Genomic DNA, 17,806 nt, shown 5'->3' with positions numbered 1-17,806 from the left:
TTGATTTCAATATTATATATACATACATGTTATATATATTGAAAATGTAGAACTGGGTATAATCACACTACAGACTGTTTCATGCTAATGCAATCTTCAGGAGTGAGAGAATACAAGGATTGTGTGAGTATATGAATGCTAAGACAGGTGAAAATGCAAATGTTCATTGAAGTTCAGACAAGCAGTCAATACTAAACAAAAGAACCGAGCTATTGTCTAAATGCATGCACAGCAACAAATACCTACTTAAAAACAATTAACTCATTGTATATATATATATATATATATATTCAATGCCACAATTCGGAGTGAAGGTAAAGGTAAAGGTAGGAGAATAACCCATAACTTGCAGCGTCATTGTGCTGAATTGCGTATGGGCGTGGTCCGTGACTACCTAGCAGCCGTAAAGAGGCGCTTCTTGGTAGATACATGTTCACATCATTCCACAACGACAGGGGCTGAAATGAATCATAACATCGGGGTAACCCCCTACTCTTCCGAAAGATGCAATGTGCTCTTTAAAGTGCACACGAGCCAGCTGTATACACTGGACCTCCATTTTAAGTCCTTATCCGAGAAAACTTGGTTCTACCAACCGAACCATGGGCGAGAAGCGGCTGGAACCAGCGCCGATGTTAAGACTGTATCTAGCGGCGCCCCTGTCTTACCCATACAAAAAAAATCTATAGAATTCTATACAAAAAAAACCTATAGAATGTCTATAGTATATTGTTTAGAAAATCTATAGAAAATTCTATAGAAATAGCTATAGAAGCCTATAGAAATCTATAAAAATTCTACTAAAAAAACTATGAAAATTCTATTAAAACTCTATAGAAAGTCTGTGAAAATTTTATATAAAAAACTTTAAAAAACTATAGAAAATCTATAAACAATTTATAAAAACCTCTTATAAATCTATAAACATTTTAGAGAAAAACCTATGTGTTTTTGGACAATTCAACTGGTCTTCAACTGGCCCCAATTCCAATTGGTTTTCAATGGTCCCAGTCCCAACTGGTTTTTAATTGGTCACGTCCCAGTTCCAACTTGTCTTTCTTGGCATAACTTTCCACGGTCTCAATTCCTTGTAGCAAATTAGAAACAATGGCTTTAATTAACTTTTGTATACACCGAGTTCATATACAAACCATAATTTCTTTAATTAAAAACACCAACAAACATCATACGGTAGGTATATTGCTCCCCTAGGGTCTTATTTACTAGCATACCCCTTCACATATCATACTGCTTATGTCTTACTGTTGAACATCCGCTCGGCCACTCGACTCAGTTGAATAGCTTGGTAGTTAAGATGCTTCCCTTCCAATCCCAGGCTCATGGGTTCAATTCCTATCAATGTTTCCTCACTTCCAAAACAAACTCCATTTCCTAAACCTCATATTGTGATTTAGTTTGTGGTGTGTGTATGTTTGTCTTGTGAAAGGGATTGTCGCCTACAAGCAGGGGTTTAGCCAGAAAAACGAAGTGGGCGTGGCACTGTCACTCAGCTGATGGGCAGGCCACGCCCCTTCCTAAACAAGAAAAAAAGCAAATTATGATCTTTAGAGGTATTTAAAGGTGTTTAAATGTTGGGAATTTGTCTTCAAAGGAATAGTGTTGAATGTCACCAGGATATTTCAGTTATAGACATAGATTGCGCACGGCTGTTACTCGCATAGGCCTAATGTTTCTAGGCTATGCAGATGCATCTTCATCTCTCGCCTAGTGTAATTTCTACTGTAGGTCCTCCGAATCGAGAGATAGGCCTACACCTACTGTATTTTGTTGACTAATAAAATTTAACTTGTGAGGTTAACAACAAATCTTCTTTAAGGAATTTCAGGAATTAATAGACCGAATCGGCCGACTCCAGCTATTACCGGTCACGTGACATATAGTTGGTACTAAATACAAGATTGTAACTCACAGTGCGCTCAGTTTGAACACAGTATATTGGGAGAGTTATGTTTTTTAGACAGCGACTCAAAGTAAAGTAAGGCAGTAGGCCTGTGTTTCTTTAAATAGTGATTTATAATTACTTTGGCAATCTCCGTGCATTTTATTTAGGCTCTGGAATGCTGGTATAGGCTACATATACAATGCATAGGCCTAGGCTGAGTGTTGCCTTGACCAGGGCCCGGACCAGGGAGGGAGTTGAGGGGACGCGACTGGTGGGGGGGGGGGCGAGTAATTTTTTTGGGGTCCCCGCACGCCCCCGTAGTTACGCCACTGGCTATTGACAATCCATGGGGAATGTGTTGTGTGCCTAAATAAATAAATAAATAAAGACATACAAAATAAAACGAGATTAGGTTCGGTTAATGCAACCAATAGTCTTTATAGATGCCGGATACGTAATGCCAGAAAATTTATTACTACAGAAATTGGCCTATACATAAAATACAGTTTTTATGATGCAGTAGAACACCTCCTTTGGGACACCCCCATAGGCGTAGATCCCGGGGGGATATATCCCCCCCCAATATTTGACAAGGGGGATGGTCCATTGTATCATCCCCCAATATTTTGACTATGTATGGGATAAAATGGAGTTTTACACACTTCAAAAGACTGTCACAGAAATAATTTGCACTGTCTTATGCGCTTACAAAGATGAAAATTAGCATAATGTATTAATGTTGATAACAAAATTATTTTATCTGGTACCAATCTACGCTCTTCTTTCCTTAGATATTAGATGTGCTTGCAAAGAGAGCCACATTTCCACACTCAAGGGTGTGTACAACATCAGTATGTTATGTCAAGAATGTTTAAGTTTAAACAAGAATGCCAAGAATGTTTAAGTTTATATCGGTTGATGAGGAATTTATTGATTAGGCCTATAATAGCAAATTGCATCAATTTATTTTGCAAAAACAAGAATTCCAGCTGCAGAGAGGGGGCACATCGAAGCGCGCAAAATATTTTTGTGTTTTTAATTCTAATTTCGTCGGAATTGATGAAAACTCCCTAAAATGTGCAATTTATAGAGGAAATTGGCCTACCGTAACAAGAAATGCAAGCAAAGAATTTAAGAATTTTAGGCACTTTCAGAAGATGCATTTGTCAAGTGGTGGGGAAAGACTTTCCAAAGATGGATATTTTTCCTTGTCCCCCGGTGTTTTTAATTCTAATTTCGTTGGAATTGATCCCAACTCCCTAAAATGTGCAATTTTTAGAGGAAATTGACCCATGCTAACAAGAAATGCGCGCGAAGCGCGCGAAATTTGGGGTTTTTTAGGCACTTTCAGGGGATGAAAAGGGCATTTATAAAGGGGTGGGGAAGATTTTTCAAAGATAGATATTTTCCCCTTGTCCCCCAGCGGTTAAGCCATCGGGCAGCATAGATCAAAGGAGTTATGACAGTTTTTTGAAGTGGAGAAGGGTTACAGGGTGTTGTGGGTCTGGTCATTATGATATCTTCCTTTCTTGTCTTTATTTTTCTCTTCTCTTTTCCTTTTTCTTTCCTTTTCTTTTTTCTTCTTTCTCTTTCCCTCCCTCTCCCCTCTTTTTTTTTCTCTTATTACCCAGCCCGGTACGACGGCTTGGTCAGCCCGGTAAAAACCGTCAGGGGAGGGGCAGTTTCCCCCTGTCCCCCCCCCGCGCCTGTTACGACACTGGCTAACACGCCAATCATCCCCCCCCCCAAATAAAAAAAACTTTTCTACGCCACTGGACACCCCTATTTAGGGTACACCCCTATTAAGGGGACACTTTCTGTGAAACAAGAGGCAATATATCTTTTAACACTACGGCCAACCCAAGGGGAAGGGGGACACTTTCTGAGTGTGCCAAATGGTCAAATAACCCCATTAAGGGAACACTTTAATTCATTGTATCACAACTCAGCAGTTTTAAAATAAGAAAAAATCATTCAACTTTATATTTTGAGAACTTTTGACGATAAACCAGAATTTTCTTTCCTGAATTCTTAAAGTGAACATCTTAGGTCTACTGCATGTGTTACTCCGTATAACCAATTTTGTCAATGTTGACTCCTAACCATGGGGATTTCTTTTTCTTTATTTGTCGTGTACTTTCATATAGGATTTTAATCTATACAATAACATGCACCCTTAATTCTAAATCGTTACTCTATTCATCCTACTATCCAATAAAAAGTTCAATATGTTAAAAATAATTTAAAAAAAAAAAAGAATATTTGGTCAATAACATTACATCACGAAATAAGTTTGGGAACATATATAACTATTGTTGTTTTAATTATATTAAACAAAAAAATGCATATAATGATTTTAAAAAAATCAGTTTTGATACAGAATTTTATTATTGGGGCATTTTTACCTACCTGTCATTTGGGGCCATTTTTACCGGGGCCATTTTTCCTACATTCCTCTTAAAGAGACTTCGTGCGATCAGCGAGCGCTTGCTGTTGTATAGCAAATCTAATAACATAAGGTTGTTTTGTCATCTTTCCCGACCTCTATACAACAGTCACAAAATCTAATGTATTTAAAACCGATGGTTTTGTTTGTTCTTTCGCTGTTTTATAGAAGCGAATTTGTCAATATCATTAGTCAATTGTTTGAACTTCAACCAAGCAAAATTAACGTCGTCACAATTAAGTACGAAAAGAGTAAAATAGTAAAATAGAATAATTTCAGGGGCTGATTTTCTTTTTTTTCTCCTTTTTTTTGTGGAATTCTAACCCCTCGTGGATCCACAGCTAAATTTAGAGATGAATTTGGCTGGGTAGTACATAATATATTCAATCCTTACATTCACTTAGGCCTATGTCCATCGTAGTATTTGGAGCAACATTTGTTGCTAGGACTGTCAACTGTGCAAGTTTATTGTACATTTAGGCACATCTATACGTGTTTCTCTCTCTCTATACTCAGGATTATAAATGGACCTGGTAGGATTTTGTGACATTGAATTAATTCTAGCTTAGTTCACATGTTGGACATCATGATCTTGTGCAAACCGTTCACATCGAATATTGAGCTCGGTCGATCATGTTGATTAGCCTTATGACTGGTTGACCTTGGTATTTTAGCACTTCAAATGCTAATTGTTTGATTGGCCTTTGTGTTTTAGAACCTCGAATGCTGATTGGTTGAATTCGAGCTCATAGATAAGAACATCATGATGTTAGCCCAAGATCATGATAACTTTCATGATCTTGGAAATCACTTTAACGAGTGATCTCCAAGATCATGAACTTACAGTAGCTTGGGCTGGTTCACATCGAACATTATGATTTCCAAGATCATGATGATGTTGGTTCGATGTGAACCAGGCTACTGTTTCATACGCTGATTACACGCGCACGCGACTAGGTATCTACCAGCAACAATAGACCTTTCCGCTAAGCCCCGCCCCTTGGATATTGTTGCTAAGGTCCCACAAACAACATCATTTTGAAGAAGAAAACATGGCTGGCTGTGCGGTATTCCGGGCACAGAGTGTTTGTTCGGTATTCCGGAAATTTCTGTTTTACGTTTCTGCCGAATCATAAAAATGTATCAGAAAGTGTCTTAAAAAGATGTCTAAATTACTATTTGCAAGTATACATTCATATAATTAAAATAATGACACTAAAAGTTGATGCAAATTGCTGGCGATTGATGCGGAAGTCTTATTCATCTCCATGGTTTCACATCGAGATTTCAGCATAAAATCTCATCGATTCTTCTTGTTCTTGCAAATCGGGGTAAGGTCACAGGAAGGTTTCGGCTTAAAAATTAGGAAACTACAATTATTTTAGGCAATACCTGGTTCAACGTGGATTTCACGCCTTCCCGTTCTTGAAGTTCACAATCTGGCCTCTCCCTCCCAGGTTCGAGTACAAATAGGCCTAGGGAGGCGTATCCTAGGGAGGCCTACAGCAGTTAGTGATACCGTCACCGGCCTAGTCAGCAGGCTATCTAAATCTGTCAATGATATTTTGACTAATTCTTATACCATCCAGAGGTGACGGAACTAGGGGGTGCTGTGTTATGAAGAGTAATGTGTGACCGGAAAGCGATTTTTTCCCCGTACGAAACATTTGCATGAAACTTCACTCGGGCCATCTCGGATTGACTCGACTGAGTTCGATATGAGGAACAAGAGGAGACACTTCGCAATGTCGTGACGCTCGAGTTTTATTATTATTGCTCTTTCTATTCCTAGTAGGCCTTTGATATCTTACGGATTTATGGGATGTAGGCTACGTTTAACTGTCGACCTTCTTGGATGTTAATAAATGTTAGTATAATATCTACAACAACAGCTAGTACCCCCTTTTTATAAAGTGTAGATAGGTACAGTAATACCAAAGGCTAGAGAGAAAGAGAATAAACTATAGGCCTAACTACAGACTGAGTTAAGTCCTACCTAGGCCCCTCCTTAAACTATAGGCCTAGGTCCCTGGGTCCAGGCTGACACCAACAGTCACGCTTCACATACAGACGTTGATTGAAATTTTGAGGAAAAAAAATGGGAAAAAATTAAAGCATGAAATAAAAAATAGAGTGCATAAGAGAATAATTATTAAATAAATAAAATATACCATTCGGCGGCGTTATTGAACTTGGCCAATCCTTGTAATGTAATTAATGTTAAATAATAATAATAATAATAATAATAATAATAATATAATAAATAATAATAAATAATAATAATAATAATAATAATAATAATAATAATAATAATAATAATAATAACAATAATAATTTCAACATTAATTACCTTGAACTAAGCCTTGTAATGAAGAACCAAACTATTTAATAGGCCTATAACTAGCCCAGGGGGAATATCTTTTGTGTTATTTCCCCTTGATTTTTTAATTGTTCTCTAATTCATCCATTGTCTAAGTTCCCCTTAAGGTAGACCTACAGGTTAGTTTTAGTAACATAATAATTAATAATAACAATAATAATAAATAATCATTTCGGCATTACTTGTAATTAACTTGGTCTAACCTTGTAATCAAGAATCTGCAGATTAGGTACTATGCCTGATAATAATAACTAGGCTTAGGCCTCATTTATACATTCATTTTGGTGCTCTGCCATTTTGGCAGGTCTTATCATGACATCCAGTATGTTAGAGCTGCGTATTCTCAGCTCGTCTCTTAATTTGAAAATAACTGTCACCCTGTTTTTGATGAAACGCCTCGAGAAACGGGCTTTTCCTTACTATCTGTGCTTTCCCCAGAAAGCGTAGGCCTATATTTTTTTGTAGTTAGGCCTAGGTAATTATGCAAACCCAGACTCAGGGAGTTGTTACTATAACAACTCCCTGCCAGACCTAACTAAAAAATAAAAGTTGTCACAGTATGTAACTCAAGTTAAAATAACACTTTTCATTACTCGTGCAGCTCAATCAAATATTATATGTCATTTTAAACAACCCATTAGTATTAGAATGGTAACATCAATGTATTTTTAAAAATTAGACAGCGACGTTCTCTCAGATCAGAAGTTGTTGATGACCTTTTGACCTGAATTCTGCAATATGAGATTTTCGGGTCGATTCAGTCGACACGGCCCGAGTGGAGTTTCATGTAAATGTTTCGTACGAAAAAAAAAATCGCGACCGGAAATGGTCTGCATCAGTTGGTTGTTACCATGCGCCAGTGATGTTGGAGTATTAGACCGGGACCCAGAAAATTTAATCATGTGAAAAGAGACAAAAGGTTTGATGGTCTGGTCATGATAGTATAGGGCCAAGATACTATATTCAGTATTGCTGCCGGGGCACATCCTGTACAAGCGAGCTGGGGGAAATGAAATAGGGGGTTTTGTTACCCCCAATGTATAATAGTTCCAATAAAAAAAAAAATCATCCGTGTCTCTCTTCACATGATTAAATGTATTTGGGCGTGGCCTTTAATGTCACTGTTTAAGGTCACGTACAGGTAAAAGTTACTGTCACCTGTGATATTATTGCAAGTATCTACCTGGGAGTAATATCCAATTATTTTTATCCATGTCTCTTTCCACATAATTAAATGCATTATTTAACCCCCTATTTCATTTCCCCCAGCTCGCTTGTACAGGATGTGCCCCGGCAGCAATACTGAATATTGTATCTTAGGCCTATACTATCATGACCAGACCATCAAACTTTTTGTCTCTTTTCACATGATTAAATTTTCTGGGCTCCCGGTCTATATATAGTACAGCAAGATGAAACTATTATGTAGGCCAAATGAATGAAGTTCGGAGTTTGTCGGGTAGTGAAATGATTATTGTACATTTTAAGCGCTAGCTAAATTCATAAGTGTAAGCTAAATTACGGGGATTCATTTAATTAGCGAAGATATAAGTTCCCTCTTTCCAAGAGGGGATGCATGCTTTGTGAAAATGAGTACGCCGCGGTACTCATTTTCACAAAGAAATACATACAACTGGTTAGCTAACAATATGCCAATACATGAACACCTGGGAAGGAAGGTTCAATCACGTTGTTTCCCAGCAAACGTCTGTACTGTATGGGGGGGGGGGGGAGGGTGTGGCGCTACTGATGTACTGTGTAGCGGATGACGATGAGGCATACATAGACATAGACTAGGGCTAGGACTAACTAGACAGTACAATAATATGTGATAGAAAGTACACTTTCGAAAGAAATAAATTAAAATAAAATAAAAAAACCAAAAACAAATAACTAAGAATAATTCAGTTGCAGAGGTACCTTGTTTACGTATTATACAATGCTAACAATGTGGCTCTTGTAGCCCTAGCAAGGGCAAGGCATCCATGTGCAAAGCAGTGGTGTTTGTTTATCCATGAAAAAAGCACGCCGGGATAGTTTGCCTTACCAGGAAAAGGTGACGTAATCTAGCTTATGACGTATGCATGCTAACTACTATATATGGCGAGTGTGACGTCACCAAAAAAATGAATATTTTCTATTATAACCAAAATATTAATAACTACAAGGTTTCTGGGCGTAAATTCCCTTAATACGAATTAAGGGTTGCACAATCTCCTTGCCATACAAATTACAGCTCTCACTGACGTCTCAGTCAAGAAATACAGGTAGCTGAAGTTTTTCTCGCAAATCTGACTACGAAACCCTATCCAAATTTCACGTTCCACTTTTGACCCTGATTTCTGCTTCGCACTTGCCGCTGAGGGCGGCGTTCCAGGAACACTGCGTCCAGGCCATATGAAAATTAAAATAATCGCTATATAAGATTCGATGTTTCTCACTGAACATTTTAGAAATGTACACAATCAGAAGAACCAGTCGTATTAATTATATAAATCTAATGTTTTTTTTTGTATTTTTTTTTTGTAAACTGCGTACGCTGCATTAAAATTGTAACATTGTTGTACCATTCAGCACGCGGTGGTTGACAAACGTTATATAACAGAATTACAATCAAAACAAAAAGGCATTAAACTAGTGCATTTCATGTAGTTTACAATATTATTTCTTTTCTTAAGTTATCTACTGTACTGCTATCGAGCCATATTTACTGTACATTGATCTGAGACTAAAATATAAGTGGACTAACTAACCCAATCCATCCATCAATCAACATGGGTTTGTATATAAATATGTTCAGTAAAGATAATAATATTAAAACAAATCAAATAATGATGACAAAAAAAATCCACACACACAGAAGCTTCTTTACATTGTAATTGAAACATAATGATCAGATTTAATTGGGGTTAGTAGTGAAGTGGTGGCATTTTACGGTCTTTTAAAAATGTCAACAGATATATATTAATTGATAAAAGTAGTTTGAAGTTTACTCTTAATCATTTCACATTACCTCCTTGTATTAATTACTTTTTTGCTATTTTTGTTTTCTATTTATTTCATTTTTTTTTCATCGCATTGAACCGAAAACAATTACAATACTGTATACGGTAAAAGAATAAAAACTGTCTGAAAAACAATACAATAAATGTTGGTTTCTCATTCCCCACAAGGGTTGGCAGCATAACTAAAAAGTAAAATAAATTACTGTCGAAGTGGAACGCCATACGATGTTAGGAATCGGAGAACAACAAAACAAAGAAAAATGTTAGTTTCTTAATGAGGCATTTTTGACGGGCACGCTACACAATTGAACTGCAGAGAGCCTTAATTCAGGGGTAGGTCCCGGCGGAAGGAAAAACAACAAGTATCCACTGGAAAAAAATTCCAATATCTGCAGACGAATCCGTTTCGGCCTTAATAGCCTCCAATCAATACATATCCACATGTCCATATATGTGTGTTGTGTGTGTGTGTGTGTGTGTATAAGATACGATAAGATATATACAGTATATAAGATATATATAAGATACATAAGATTAACTTGAAATAACATAAGCAATGTGCAGGGAACTACTGTAACTTTTTTCTCATACATATTTTTATTTTACACATGCACACACACACACACACACACCCATATAATGTTTATTGATTGTATCATTAGGGCTAATAACTGTAGTTTAAATTTACCGACTGTATATTACTGTTAATTCATTCATAATTTCCTTTGTTGTACTGTGTACATGGTACCTTATGATCAGCTTCGGCTGGATGGACTGGACCACCCTCATAAAAGTTGTTAAAATTAAATAAATAAATAAAAATGTTATTAGCAATTTATACAACTATCTTTAACAACTAGTATATATATATATATATGTGTACTCTAGAGCCAGGGAACACTGAAATTCACTGTTCCCTGTCTAGAGCACATATAGCTAGGTTTTCCCTTATTCTTCCACGTGCACAAACCCCCGAAGCCTCTGCTATCAACAAAAGCCCAATACTGTACTGTACATCATGACCTTCAACTCTTATATAGGGTGATGTATGCAAATTGAGGCTTCAGCGATGGACATCACTGTGATTGTGATTGGTGGTTTGAAATCAGCGATTGTGATTGGTGGTTTGAAATCAGCGTAGCGGAATCTACATGTTGTTAACTTTCAAAAACATTTTCACCCACCCTCTCTTTCTACCAAATATATGAGGCGTGGATTTAGAAAGGGATATGGTAGTTGGTCTTGTCGCTAAAAAAAACCCCTCGAAGCCTCTGCTATCAACAAAAGCCAAATAAAATACTGTACATCATGATCTTAAACACTTATATATGGTGATGTCTGTAAATTCAGGCTTCAGCGATGGACATCATTGTGATTGTGATTGGTGGTTTGAAACCACTGTGCTGTGGCTAGCGCCATAAGAATCTACATGTTACTACATGTTAAATTTTAAAAACCCTTTCACGACGTTTACTCACTCACCCTCTCTTTCTACCAAATATATGGCGTGGAGGCGGTATGAGTTATGAATATGAAATTAAATTTAATGTCAATGTGTGTAATTGTTCATAGCAAATATACTGTAACACTATTAAAAATACAACTACAGGTAATATATATCCGTGTACATACAGTAGCTTAGTCTTTCCTTACTGTTATTCCAATGTTAACTAACCGCGAGGTTCTATCAACTAAACACAAATACTGTACTGTACATGCCGAATGTCAGCGATGGACATCATTGTGATTGGTGGTTTGAAATCACTGCTGTGGCTAGCGTAGCGGAATCTCATGTTAAATTTCAAAAACCCTTTCACGACGTTCACCGACCCTCTCTTTCTACCAATTATATGAGGAGTGGATTTAGAAGGGGGTATGGTAGTTGGTCCTGTCACTGAAAAAAACCCTCGAAGCCTCTGCTATCAACAAAAGCCAAATACTGTACATCATGATCTTAAACTCTTATATAGGGTGATGTCTGTAAATCAGGCTTCAGCGATGGACATCATTGTGATTGGTGGTTTGAAACCACTGTGCTGTGTTTAGCGTAGCGGAATGTACATGTTAAATTTCAAAAACACTTTCACGTCGTTCACACACCCACCCTCTTTCTACCAAATATATGAGGCGTGGAGGCGGTATGAGTTATGAATATGAAATTAAATTTTCTCTCAATGTGAGGTAATGTATGTCCGTGTACATTGCTAAGTCTTTCCTTACTGTTATTCCAATGTTCACTAACCGCGAAGGCTCTAATATCAACACAAGTACATGCCGATCTTAAACTCTTATATAGGGTGATGTATGCAAATTAAGCCTTCAGCTAGGGACATCATTGTGATTGGCTGATAAGCATATGCGCGTTTGTAAAAGCTTAGGAATTGTTCTTTCCGCCAAAACCTATTGCGGACGTAATATTTCCAAGTCTGCTGTGCAGCAAAGTAAATTTCAGCGGACTGATTTTGGCTTATGTGGACTACATTTGGCAAGTAATTATGAGGCCAAAACAGTCCGCCGGACCGATTTTTGCCCCGGACCAAATTTTTCCTGACAGGTCTATTATAAATGAAAGTCGAAAAAAGCGATTGCATTTCAGCATTCAGTCTCTGCTAATGTGATTTCCTGATTGTATTTTAATGAAGTGTACAATTGATGCCTTAATATAAATCTAATAGTGAAGACACCTATTAGTCTAATCTTATAAGACGGAGGAATTAAATAATCATCAACAAGATCAAAGGCAAAATTATCACCCATGGTCAATATAATCAAACACTACATATTCAGTCATTGAACACAGTTTTAGCACGTTACTTGCTCTACTATTTATTGAACTACATTTCTCTATAATTTATTCCTTGCTGTTCATGTTTTATCTATCCCCAAATGAGGTTTTCTTGTTTATATTGCATGTTTGACAGTTAGACTACTCTCTTTTCCATTTTACTTTTCCGTTAAGAACAACAAGCTTGTATTACACTAATAATAATAATAATGAAGATGATAAAAATGTAGATGCTGATGACAAGAATAACTTAAACGATAACAATAATTATAACTATATTGATTTTGTTTTATTATAGACTTAATAAATTGAAAACATTTATTTAAAGTCACCTAACTACAAACGAACTGTTAATATTTATATAGTCATAAATAACCATTTTCATTTCTATTTTTAGACATTCATGGTTGTTGGAGAAAGATTCAAAGGAAAGACGTCACTGTACAGATTCTCGGCGTCAAACGCGTTGTTTGTCTTTTCACCTATCAATCCAATTCGGAGGATCATGCTGTTTATTCTCTCACATAGATATCCTTTTTTAAAAAAAAAATAAGATATTAAAATAAAATGAATATCCTAAATTAGATGAACATAGTTTAGAAATTTTGTTTGAGTGTAATTTTAAAAAGGATACTGTCAATGATTTTAAAATTATGTACAGTAAATGATAATATTCAGTTTAATAGATACCATTCACACTGATGACTGCACTTAAAGCCTGGTTTCCATGAAACCGCTACACTATCGTTATACGGTGTATATACAGCCGTTACACTACGTAGCTGTCCCCGATTTGACCGACCAATGAGCGATGCCAAAATCTGTCGGCGATAGTGTGTAAGGATTTTATGAGCTAGAGCGACCGCTCACCGGTCCGCGTGTCGCTCCACGCTTAAATACGGTAGGTACGGGCGCAAGTTATATTTGGTTTTTTGAAAGAGCTAATACGATTTTTTAAATAATCAGGATGTTTATTTGTACAAAAAAATATTATTTAGAATGTTCATTTGTACAAAATTAAAATATCTTAAAATTGGAAAAAATAAAATTTATTAAAATCGGAAAAAGTAAATTGAATACCAAAACGGGATTTGAACTCACAACCGTAAGTTCTTTAGAACACATCCTTAACCGACCTCTCCATCCATGCGACGTGCCCTATTAGTGGTAATGGCAGTAATGTACCGTACAGTCCTTGCTGAAAACCGGCCCTGTTTCACTTTGTAGGTATAGGGGAACCCTGGTGTCTTACAATTACAAAAAGGGCGATGAACGTTTGTTGGAATTAACCTCTAGTTTATGTGTACAAAAGTTTCTGCGCGGCCTTTCAAACTGGTGACGCTGGACGCTTTTAAAGTTTTGGTAGCAAGAACAAGAACAGCAGTGAGAATGAAAACAAGCTTTTGTTAGAATAATAAGCCATTCGTAGTCTGAACTGCACATGTCCATACCAATGTCAATTGATATAAACGAACATACACCCCATACACACAACATAGGTATATGTCGACTGACCTTGGGCGTTCTCAGTTTAGAGTACAAAATGGCTTATTGGAAGAAATAAATCATACGGTAATTAGTTTTAAATAAAACGTCGCCTACTAACAAACATTAGTATGAAAATGAAGGTTAATAGTAATAGGAAAGACATTTATACGACACTAATGATGAAAATGAAAGAAAACCTACCAATTACTCATGAAAAGGGCACTATAGAAATTTGGTAAATAAATAAATAACGAACGAACGAACGAATGAACAAACAAACAAACAAATAAATAAATAAATAATTTAATTATTTAATTAATTATAATTAATTATTTAATTTTAATATTTAATAATATTTTATTAATTAATTAATGTGATTAATTAATTAATTAATTAATTAATAGCATAGGATCACATAAAATCTTAACTTAAGTACCGGAAATGATAGCAACATAAAGTAGAGTGGAGCTATAGCTAAGCCTTGGTGGTTAAGCTGTTTGGATTGTTTTCCAATTCAAGGGTTCTGCGTTCAAGACTTGTAAGACACAAAGAATCGTTTAAAAAAATCACTCATTAATCTCTTGTGAGACTAGGACATAAATACAGTATATTGCTTTGGATCTGGAGTGTCAGTCAAATTTAACTGATCAATCAGAGCCAGGAATCTCCCACGAACACTCATGGTGTGCGCTGTCATTTCGTGGGACTTTATCAACATAATCGAGGGGCGGACTTTATCGGAAAGGTCCTAAAAAACAAATAAGTGAAAGTTAATAATCCCTTTCTGATCTCAAGGTTCTGACAAAACATGCAGACTTTTGTTCACAACCAAAATAATTCCACTCATTAATTCTCATAAAAATCAAAAAATCACCACAGCCGATCCTACCAAAGTGATCAGTTTCGGTGACCAATAAAATGCTGATACACTTCGGTCCTATACTGGTGACAGCACCAGTCATCAATCATCTGATCAGAATCCCCTAATCAGGTTTGGTGATGGCATCATGAATGGTGAAGTCACCTGAAACTGATACTTATTCATATTCATATTCATAATTTTATTTTCCTCACACGAGATGGTAGTTAACAAAGGGAGATATTCCCTGTACAAGTCAGATCTTGTTAGAATCATGGTAAAAATAGGGGGAAAATAATGTATAGGCGTAATAGTTTATAAAAATTTAACTTAGTAAACTATATCTCCACTCAACATTTCAAAATGTTAATAACAAACTTAAATTCGAATGCAGGCCTATAATAAATACTCTAAGTATTGAAATGCGAAATGCACTCCATCGTTGGGATTCAATACTTCGACATTAATTATGTCATCATCTGGAATGAAAAAAAAAATTAACAAAACTTCCTTTGTGAATATAGTTGAATTTTCCACTCAAACATTTCGAAATGTTAATAACTTAAATTCAATATTTAACTAAAAATAACCATCCTTTGTGAATTCATTTGTTGCCTCTGTTGAATAGAAAAATATAATGATTTTTACATAATATATTCTTTTTCTATTGTATTTTATTGTTACATTAAAGCGGTAATTAAAAATCTGCCAGCAACTTGTGAAGATCGCATTATATAAAAATTAATTGCCGTCTAGGTGCTTATTTATTTGTTCAAAAAATCGAAAATAATAAAGTTAATATATTTTATTTTTATCCTTAACAATTTTGTACATTATTTGATATATGTGTAATTCTTACCATATTAGTCAACTGTATATTTTTAGCAATGGATGTACCTAGACCAGAAGACGAACACGTGTAAATATATTTTTATTATTGTTATCAGTATATTGCCATCATCTTCGTCATCATCATCATCATCATCATCATCATCATCATCATCATCCCTACCACTGTCATCATCGTCAACATCGTCTTCATATTCATCAACATTATTATCATTATCATTATTATTATTACCCAGTCAGCAGCATGCTGACTGGGTTTTGTTTCCGAGCAGTTTCTTCTTTCTTTCTTTCTTTCTTTCTTTTTTTCTTTCTTTCTTTCTTTCTTTCTTTCTTTCTTTCTTTCTTTCTTTCTTTCTTTCTTTCTTTCTTTCTTTCTTTCTTTCTTTCTTTCTTTCTTTCTTTCTTTCTTTCTTTCTTTCTTTCTTTCTTTCTTTCTTTCTTTCTTTCTTTCTTTCTTTCTTTCTTTCTTTCTTTCTTTCTTTCTTTCTTTCTTTCTTTCTTTCTTTCTTTCTTTCTTTCTTTCTGGCAACATTTTAAAAGGCCACTAGTGGCAAACTACTGGACCGATTTAATTAAAACTTGGTCAGTAGGACCGGTGCCACCCCCCTCCCCCCTCCCATTTATGTGTTGTTCACAACTTGGGGTCAAAAGTCACATAGGGGTCATCAGGGTCAAATTTTCAAAATAGCCCAATTGAGCTCGAATTTACCAGGAATGATCCTTAGGACCTTCTAAACATGAAAAACTACTCTTCACCTATAGGTCAAAAATCACAAGGGTCACTATAGTGAAAATTATAAAATATTGCTAGTGACTAACGATTGGACCAATTGCATTATACAGACTCCTACCAAACATGGGGTGTTCACAGGTTGAGGTTAAAGGTCACAGTGGTTATCTCTTTAAAAATGTTCTATTGAACATAGTATTTCTAGTTATTATTATTATTACTATTATTATTATTATTTTTTTAAAACTATTATTATTAGGCTTATTATTTGTTGTTATTAGTTAATAATGACTCATTAATTGTTTTTTTTTATGTCATTGTTCGTTAATTTGTTAATATTTATTTTATACATTGAAACTTGTAATGCATAATCAGCATTTTCTTATAAATTGTGTAAAATTATTCAAACATTTCAGACCAATTCACTTGGAAATTGCCGAGTATTTATTCACTACAATATATTCTATTGAGATGGTCGTGAAGGTGATAGCTAGAGGGTTTGTGTTACGAGAATTCACATATCTCAGAGATCCTTGGAATTGGCTCGATTTCTTGGTCATCTTATTAGCGTAAGTGTCGATATCGATATTCTCCATGCTTTCCATGAAAATGACGCTTCAACATTTTCTTAACCTAAATAATGTGACAATGGAATTAAACAATATTAAAAAAAAAAAAACAAAAACTTAAGCCTCATTCACACTGAATACGAAATTTAGGATCGGAAGATCAGAAAATCGGATCAGAGTGTAAGAATACGGAGGCTGGCGTTCAGCGCATCGAAAACGCGGTCCGAATTTCGATTTGGATCCGATGTGATTAAAGATTTACTCCTGTAAACCACAGACATATTATTATGCAGCATACCAAATAGTAATGTAATAATTGTAACATAGATCAGTAGGCTTAATTTGTAGGATATCAAGCCCACATTGGTGCAGCTGTTTAAAAGAAGTACAGTCATTGCATTTATTAATAATAGAGAAGACTTGTCCTTGCTAGCCTTGGATGATAACACACTTTCAATATCGGTACTACTAATCTAGAAGGCGGAGAGCTAATTGTCAATTTCATAGGAAATTTTGCATTCACTGTAATTGTAGTGTCGCAATAACCAGCTGCTGATGGTCAACGACAAATTGAAGTTCAATGGAATTTTTCTTATTATATACATACATAGGCCTATATATATAATTGTTATTATATGCAATTATTTGTTTCTAATCGTACCTATTGTGTAATAGAGTGTATCCGGCGGTATTTGAATCTGTGTGGTCTATCTCTGATGCTTTATATATAATGTAACAGTGTCAATGGCAATCTTGATTTATTTTATATCTATATATCTATATATATATATA

The 17,806-nt window shown here is 35.5% G+C and overlaps 1 protein-coding gene across 1 annotated transcript in view; it reads left to right on the top strand.

The window, feature by feature from the left end:
• LOC117122981 (sodium channel protein type 5 subunit alpha-like) overlaps positions 1-17,067 on the top strand; it is a 19,196-nt gene extending 2,129 nt beyond the window's left edge. Inside the window, exons 2-4 of the mRNA XM_033268762.1 lie at positions 12,917-13,047; positions 15,699-15,785; positions 16,862-17,067. Coding sequence (XP_033124653.1) covers positions 12,917-13,047; positions 15,699-15,785; positions 16,862-17,018 — 375 coding nt within the window. The 3' untranslated portion in view covers positions 17,019-17,067. The remainder of the gene's footprint in view (positions 1-12,916; positions 13,048-15,698; positions 15,786-16,861) is intronic.
• Positions 17,068-17,806: the final 739 nt, after the last annotated feature.

This window comes from Anneissia japonica, unplaced genomic scaffold (assembly GCF_011630105.1).
Source record: "Anneissia japonica isolate Jap-2015-1 unplaced genomic scaffold, ASM1163010v1 scaffold3678_len381626_cov175, whole genome shotgun sequence".
NCBI classification, from domain to species: domain Eukaryota; kingdom Metazoa; phylum Echinodermata; class Crinoidea; order Comatulida; family Comatulidae; genus Anneissia; species Anneissia japonica.
The sequence above is the reverse complement of the archived record's forward strand: the minus strand, read 5'-3'. Positions and strand labels throughout refer to the sequence as shown.